This window comes from Cyprinodon variegatus, unplaced genomic scaffold, assembly GCF_000732505.1.
Source record: "Cyprinodon variegatus isolate N-32 unplaced genomic scaffold, C_variegatus-1.0 Scaffold1, whole genome shotgun sequence".
NCBI lineage: Eukaryota > Metazoa > Chordata > Actinopteri > Cyprinodontiformes > Cyprinodontidae > Cyprinodon > Cyprinodon variegatus.
In genome coordinates this window covers 2,446,200-2,454,511 of record NW_015150454.1, presented here as the reverse complement: position 1 = coordinate 2,454,511, position 8,312 = coordinate 2,446,200, and the positions used below count along the sequence as shown (strand labels likewise).

At 36.0% G+C, this 8,312-nt stretch overlaps 1 protein-coding gene across 4 annotated transcripts in view; it reads left to right on the top strand.

Annotated features, from left to right (window-relative positions):
* The window catches only part of mark1 (MAP/microtubule affinity-regulating kinase 1), a 48,083-nt gene that overhangs the window by 11,110 nt on the left and 28,661 nt on the right, over positions 1 to 8,312 (top strand). For all 4 annotated transcript variants that reach the window (XM_015388641.1, XM_015388554.1, XM_015388805.1 and 1 more), the window contains exon 3: positions 7,407 to 7,460. In XM_015388641.1, coding sequence (XP_015244127.1) covers positions 7,407 to 7,460 — 54 coding nt within the window. The remainder of the gene's footprint in view (positions 1 to 7,406; positions 7,461 to 8,312) is intronic.

The window sequence follows — 8,312 nt, the reverse complement described above, 5'->3', positions numbered from 1 at the left end:
AAAATATAACCGCGGAAAAAAATCTTTTTCATCTGTCAATATGCTCTATCTAGAACTCCTAATGTGGAAAAGTTTTAGTTTCACCTGGTCTAATTTCACAAAAAGTCTTCTTCTGATTATTAATCGAGAAAATAATCGATAGATTAAGTAATTTGCAAAATAATCGTTAGTTGAAGCCCTAGTTTCAAGACAAAACTGGTTAGTTTACCAGGTAATTCAGATATAGAATAGACCATTTCACTTTTCATATTTATTCTTTAAAAAGAAAAATAGATTTCCTAGCTAGAAATAGTTAGATAAAATCACATTTAAAAGTGTGAATTTGTTTGAGTAAAACCAGAAAATGGTTCAAATCACACTCACACACTTGTTTCTCTGGTTTTTTACTTGGCCTTGTTGATGCCGTTCAGAGGTTAAGAGGGCTTCACAAGACAGTTGGATTTATACTCTGAATCACGTGTGGATACTGTAAGTTGAACTTCATTAATGTATTTAATTACCTACCAATATTTTTGTTCTTTCTGGATTACATTTTTGGGGCATCATAGGAGATGGGTATAAACAGGGACTCATGCCCTGACTTTGCTGATTTGATTAGGTTAAAACAATTTTGGAAAGAATGCAAAAGTTTACACTTTATTATTGTACCGGTAATTTCATTTTAACAGAGGTTAATGTGTGGGAGTTTTTAAGGGATTTAAATACTCTTTCAAAACTTTTCATGTGTTTTTTTCCGTCTGAATCCATTTAAACCTCAAAGTATTTCCATGTTAAAAAGGTCATCAGGCTTGAGTTTAGTCAATTTAAACAGTTTTCTCTATATATTTGTTTTATTGACCATCCTAAAGTAAATATATTTTCTCTTAAACTAAAAATGGTGGTTTATACTCTGCTGGCTGGTCAGGGTGATGGACGGATGGTTAGTGTGTGTTTGTAATTACACCTCCTGTTTCCACAGTGTTCTCTGATTGCCCTTATGTACCTTACAGGTACTCTCATGTCTGTATATTTGCCCGTTCAACCTTTAATCTTCCGTTTCATAAAGTATGAGTTTTTATCAGGGTATTAAAAGTGCAGCTATTCTCTCAGGTCAAAAGGGTTCCAGTTTTATCTGTCCCTGGGCTTTTAATGCTAATGGTAAACAAGTAAATTGTGTATGTGATACTTGGTGCTGGGAGAGAAGGTCAGGCTCCGGTTTGTGTGTCTGAAAGCTTTTGCTGCTTCATCAAAATGCAAAGACATGAACAAGATGTGGAGGAAGAATAGATGGAAAGAACAGAACCTATAAAATTGATGCAATCTTATGGAGCAGGAGCCTCCTTGGTTTCTGGCCTCCATTGATCTACTAAACAGCAACTTAGGCTTTATCTTTAGAAAAACTGCTGGATTATCATAGGGTTTGAGTTTGTTGCTTTAAAAAAATATAAATAAGACTAATTTACTGTTTGATTTTCGTTTTTGATCCAATTGATTTTATTTGTTTAGTATTGCAATTTAAAAAAACTATTTGCATACTGTACAACTATTGGACTCATATTTTAAATGCACACATTCATGTAGTATGACATATTTGACCAGTTGGATAGACTCAAGCAAGGTGCTAACAGTTTTACAATGAATGTCGGTAAGTTAGCACCAGAATCACTTCCTAAAATAAGTCTGTCCCAAAGGGTATTAATAAAATCATATTAAATCCTCTGATCTTAGGTTAAGGTTTTTCATCTACTGATGTTAGGATTAGGCTTAGCCCTCAGGGAAAGGATACACCGAAGGTATTAAATCAAGTTTTGACATGAAGTTCACTGACTTTAGGTTTAGGTATCCTTCCAAACTGCTGGTTTGAACTTTTATAATGGGGCGATTTGACAGATCTGAGAATTGGCAAAAATATGGACAATCAAGTGAACAAATAACAATGTTCAAATATATCTACAAAGAGCAGTCAGCGTGCATTTATGTAAGAAACAAAAAAATTTTGAAATTAGATTTTAATTGCCCTTTTAATTGTTTGAATTTAAATAATAATCATTAAAAAAAACAACAATCTGGCTAAATTAAGCTCCTGCTGGTGTGCATGGTATGGATTGTAAAGAGGATAAGGCCCTGCTACTGTATTTAGGTGCCTCTTGTTTGAGCCGCTGGCTCATAGATTCTGTGTGGCTGCTCCCTCCTCCTACATATGCAGGTGAAGATGACCGTTAATAACTATCTGAAATAAGCACTCTTGATTTAGAAAAAAAATGTGAATGAATGCCAAATTATTCTGTTAGATTAGAAAAACTGGAGTGCTACTTTTTTTCCAATTTTATTATATATACTAGTGCTGAATAGAGTTGTCACGATACTAAACTTTTCAACTCGATACCGATACTAAGTAAAATATTCGATATTCAATGTCATTTTCAATACCACAAGGATAAAAACAACGACTCCAAAATTCAACAGAAATTTTTTCATTAAATAAATAAATACAATAAACAATGTTTTGAGGTTGTAGGCTGTGCACAATATTAAGCAAGCTTAATAAAAAACTTAAAATTAAGTGTTCCTTTCTTGGCTATGCTTTACACACAAAACAATGACACTAGCCAAACCAGTTATAAAACAAAAATAATTCTCAGCAGCTGCACCTGTTACAGAAAAAAGTCTGAAACCGAAAAGTGCACAGAATTATTCCATCACACAGTGTTCAGAAAGTGCATTTTCCTCTAATCTGCGCATAAAATGAATGACGCTGGTGGTAGCACTGTGTCGATACTTTTGAAAATGAGTATTGTATCCGGATATAACTTTTCAGTATTGATACTTTTTTGACTATCAATACTTTTGACAACCCTAGTGCTGAAACAATTAATCTGATTGAGATTAAACAATTATTGTAATCGTCAACTAATGTAGCAATCGATTAATCCTTAACTGGAGTGTAGGGACTCTAAAAACTGCCTACAGCTGACAGAGAAACCCACTAAGAGCTGTAATTTAACCAAAATTGTAAACAAAACAAAAAAACATTTGGCATTTAAGATAAAAAAAAAAATCTTTATCTGTTAATAAGACCTATTCAAAACTCTACAAGTAGAAAAAGGTTTAGATTCGTTTGGTTTAATTTCGTAAAAAATCCCCTACAGGGAACCTTTGGCAATCCGATTATCAGTCAATTAATTGAGAAAATAATCGACAGATTAATCGATTTGCAAAAAGATCATTATTTGACGCCCTAATATATATATATATATATATATATATATATATATATATATGTGTGTAAATGCCTTCTTGTCCCACAATGGGAAAATTCACTTTCTGCATTTTAACCCATCCCCTTGGGTGGGGAGCAGTGGGCTGCCATTGTGCGGCGCCTGGCACCAGGTACTAGCAACCCTCTCAGACCACAAGCGCATTGCTCTAACCACTAGACCAACACTCCCCATAAATACTGTTCACAGTACATGTGTGTGTATATATATATATATATATATATATATATATATATATATATATATATATATATATATATATATATACATTTTTAAAATATTTTTTCTCTTCAAATTATTTTTTTTTCCATAGCTTTCAAGTCATCAGACTGACTGACACAACCCTAATGCCAAATCATTACAGAAGACCAGACAGCTGATGCAGAGTTTGCGTCACATTTTAATGTATTCACTATTTTTTATATAAAAAAAAAAAACATTAATTCATGAATTATTTTCATCAGAAGAAAATCGCTTTTTTTATTGTCACTCCCTAAGTGAAGCACCATGTGTGGAAGGAGCAAATCAGCAGAGAGCAGCTGCCTTGGGCAGCGCTTCTGACATCAGTTCTCCTGAGTTACTCATCCCATTCCTGGCCACGTGATTAGCAGAAGCCAGATGTAACCTGAGGAAGGCACTAAACAGACGGTTTAAGACGTAAAAGCTGGATTTTGGCATGTGTGTTTTAAATTATCAAAAAAAAGACATGTAGACAAGACTAGAAGAAATCTATTTATACAGTTTATTTGTGGATTTGGGGGTTCTCTAATTCTTTTCACTGCCAGGTGTTTCTGGAAGACTTATAGTATGAAAACACTGGTTATCCAGATTATTCAAGTTAAAGGGGTATTAGCTTTATGCTAATGGTAACCATCGTTAGCTGCCTCTATCTCTGTTTTCTAACTGTAGAAAGATCTATTAGCAGTTCTGCCAATGGATCGAAAGCTCTCCAGCTCCAAAATTAGACCCAACTGATTGGGAGCAGTAGCAGCTTCGGACAAGTTGTGTTGATTTTGATTGATTAACATTTATTTTTCTTTTGTAATTCTTGTCATTTTTAAACTTCAACCTTTCTTGTTGAGGCCAGGTGTTACTCTGTTTGAACACTCGACTTGTTTGTATAGTTAGACTTGTACAGTTTTTTCCTCCTACACCTGACTGCACATACTTTGAAGAGTTATTTCCTTATATTTTGCTTCGACTCTTTGCCTAAGAAGAAAAATGTCAACAAGCAGCTAAATAACATTAGCTCAGGCGATTCAACAGTTGCTGTTATGTCATTTGAATAGTTAAGCACAGCATGCAAATTTATTTCCCACACAGTAAAAGAAAATTATATGTCTTCTTACATTTTGCATGATAATCAGGGTATTTAACTGCTTTGCATGTCCAGTTTATTGCAAACAAACACACTTGGAAACCTTTTTGGACTTATTAAATGTTAAACTTTTTTTGATCAACAGTTTGATTGTATTCAGTTAGTTGATTTTATGCATTTACTGCATCAGTGAAGAAATAGACATCCCTGATTATCCTTGTTTTAGTATTATTTTTTTTCTATTAACTAGGTTATTTAAGGGTATTGGTTGTAGCTCAGTTCTTAAATTCTCTGTCTTTATAATCTCATGTACAGTAAAAGGAACAACTTAAGCGAGCGGATCCCTGCAAACAAGAGCGTAAAACTAGCACCGGAGAATTCCAGGAGTGCACATCAATATGAAAAGCTGAAATCAATATTATATTTGCAGGGGAAGCATGCATGCATTATTTATAATCTGCTTTGATCTACAGCTGAGACTAAGAAACATTATGTGGCTTCTTGTACATTTGCTGTGTCATAACGGTAATATTGATTTCAAACACCGCTGTCTCTTTTTAGCAGCAGTGATGCTGATCTTTTTATTGTGTAACTATGTCCTATATCAAGTAGCAGCGCTGGTGCAGAAAGAGCTAAGGGGGAAATAAAAACGTAGTGCAACATTTGAGGCGCTCGGCCCTCCACATCATCTGCTTGAATCTGCACGTGTTTTAGATGCGTGCGCGATGACGAGGCCGGAGTACGGCACGGAGCATATGGCTGCTGAGTTACAAATGCCCTGCATAATTAACAGAGATGCACATTGGCCGTCTGTCGCTGTGGAGTTGAATTATTCACCCTCAAACCCATTAGAGTGATCAGAGGCATGCTGCACAGTTAATGCAAACTTTTGTGCATCCATGCAGTCATTGTCAAATATGATTAAAATCATTTATTACGTCATTGTATTGTAGTGACAGCTTCTCCTACAAAGGTGAGAATAAAAGAATGAAATTGAGAGGATAATGTCAACACTCGTATAGGACAACACTTTAACTCTTAACATACTAATGTTTGCAGGAAGTAGAAAGTCTGTGAGAGTACCCGCCCACCTAATATAGGCTACAAATAGACACCACCTGCACACTTTTTGCTCTTTCTCTAGTCTTGGCTGTCTTCCTGCCTCTGCAGGACTGCGTTCATTTTACAGGCTTTACATGAGTATCATTACAGGGTGTAGCTTTAGGCATGGATGAAAATGAATCTTGGTACTTTTGGCTTTGGGGAAACCCTATTTTGAATGAATAACTTGTGTTATTTTTGTCCATCACTCAGCATTTTTCTAGTTTCCCACTTTTTGTTCTGAATGAGGTACACTCTGTATCCACTGAAACATGCCTACTGAGCTCACAGAAGTGCAGAAGTTGTCATTAAAGCTGTCATGGTATTTCCAAAAGCAGCATGTCTACATATGAGCTTACAACACTTCAAATTTTCTTTCTCCTATATGTATAAGAAAACTTTCCTCACGTTACAAAGGAACAAAATGAAGATGATGTATGTTTTAGATAAATTTTTGCTAAGATTGAATTGAAATGATAAACTCTCTCTAACCCTGGAGTAGATATGGCCAGTAAACTGAAGTGCTCCAGAAGAACACCCACACTACCTGCTACCTGTTCACCTTCCAAGTGAATATACTCTCTAAATGTCTTGCTTTCAGTTGCTTTAGTATGGCATTATATTGATATTCTCTGATTTTTATGGAGCATTGAGAAGCATCCCTCTCTCGCCTTTCACTCAAAGGAGTCAGTCAGCTATATATGAAGGCAGAAAGAAGGGCAAAAACTTTATTAGAAGTTATGATTATAGATGTTTGGAAAAAATGTTCCCACTGTAAAGATATACCCAAGTATATTTTCTCTGTTTTTTCTCTTAATGAAGCTGTGCAGTTCAATTTCAGAACCTATAATGCTGTGTGTTAGATCTTCCCCTGCTTGACATTACACTGATTTAGATAAATGGGTCATTAGCGGCCTCCTGGAGAACTTTATAGTAAGCTTAGGAGGTCATTCTTCTGATTGAACCCAGAGTACTGCAGCATGGATAGAAGAGAATAGATGAAGGACTCTGGTCCATGAAGACCAATCACATCTGTTGTATTTTAACATTGTTTAAAAATATGTTTGAAAAGTTCCCTTTTAGATATAAAAAGACAGAAATATTAGTTTAAAACCTTGTCCTTTTTCTACAGCTTCATTATGTTGAGTTTCAGATGTCCAATGCATCCTTATTCCTAAGATGTGGATATGTGGATTTTGGCTTAATTATCTGTCATTAGACCATAAAACAGCTCCCAATCGTAACAATGTTGATACCCTTTGCTCTTTGTGCAACAAACTCCTCAAGTTTTTTGTTGTTGTTCAGAAACATGAGCTTGTATGTTTTTCCTAAGCATTTTGGTGTAATCACATCAGATTGTTGAAAGTGCTCCGTCAATCTGTTATCAGCATATTGTACGGGCTCACTGGTGACTCCGCAGTATCGCTCAGCTCGTGGTTTTGTAAAAGCTGCTGAGCTCGGAGAAAGTGAGGAGAGCGTGTCTGTTTAGCTCTGCACTTTGGGGTGATTATTGAGGTGGATGGATCAGCCTGCTGCCAGCAGTCAATCCTTGGACCGTCAGGTGCAACAGCACTGACTTGAACTGCATGTCCTGCATACCAGCTGTTTGCTCACACAAAATAAAGAGCCATTTCATACCATAATGGATCAGAATTTTCTTTTGCAGAAATAAAACCTTTTGTTTTAATCATATGAGTAACTTTTTTCCCTTCCGCTGTTTCTCTCTTTAGGTAGCGGTGAAGATTATAGACAAAACCCAGCTGAATCCGACCAGTCTACAGAAGGTGAGTTGGTATTTAATCGTCCCTTAGAAACACTAATGTCTTGGTGACAGAGCTCACAGTCTTTTCCATTAGTCCTTCCTAGACTCCTGCTGCTCTGTTTCTCTGCTCTTTGAACTCAGGATGTGCTGTTATACATAATGTAATCAGATGTAGTCAGGAGAGACCACAAGGCATGTTTAAACCCCAGCCTTGCTGCTGTGTCACTCCCTGCTCTGTTGGTTAGTGGAGAAGAGCAGCTAAAAATACACCTGCTGGCCTGGTTGTCACTTGTCTAGCGGTCAGGACCAATTAGAACAAAGAGCTTGGAAAGACTGCCGAGTCACATTTGTGATCTTTCAGCTGATAAATCTAAACACATGTTGTTTAGGTTTTATTATGTGGAACAACAATGATCTCTGCTGCTGTGTCCATGTACTTTCACCTATTGCAAGTCTAAAAATAATCTAGTGTGGAAGGATCTGAGGAATTTATCTCATGTTTGTGACTTCAGCCATGATCACTCCTTATGCTCCTTGTCTTTCTGTGCTTTATGATAACAGGTAAATCAAAGCCTTACTGTTAATTAAGGACTGAACAGATTTGAGTATATACTTTTTTTTATTTGTAACCCTAGTAAAATAAAAAAATGGTAAAAGATAACTAAAAATCTGCTTTAATTAGCCATTATAGATACAAGACAAGTCCTTTTCAAGAGCAGATGTCAGCAGCTTTATCAATCAAGTTTTCACTAGACCTTAATGGCCTTTTGTTTGTGTGTGTGTGTTTTTTTTAGTAAGCATTAAAATGTTAGCCTGACAACAGCCAGATGCATGTCTCGCTCCGCCTAGCTCCACTCACATACATCTGGGAACC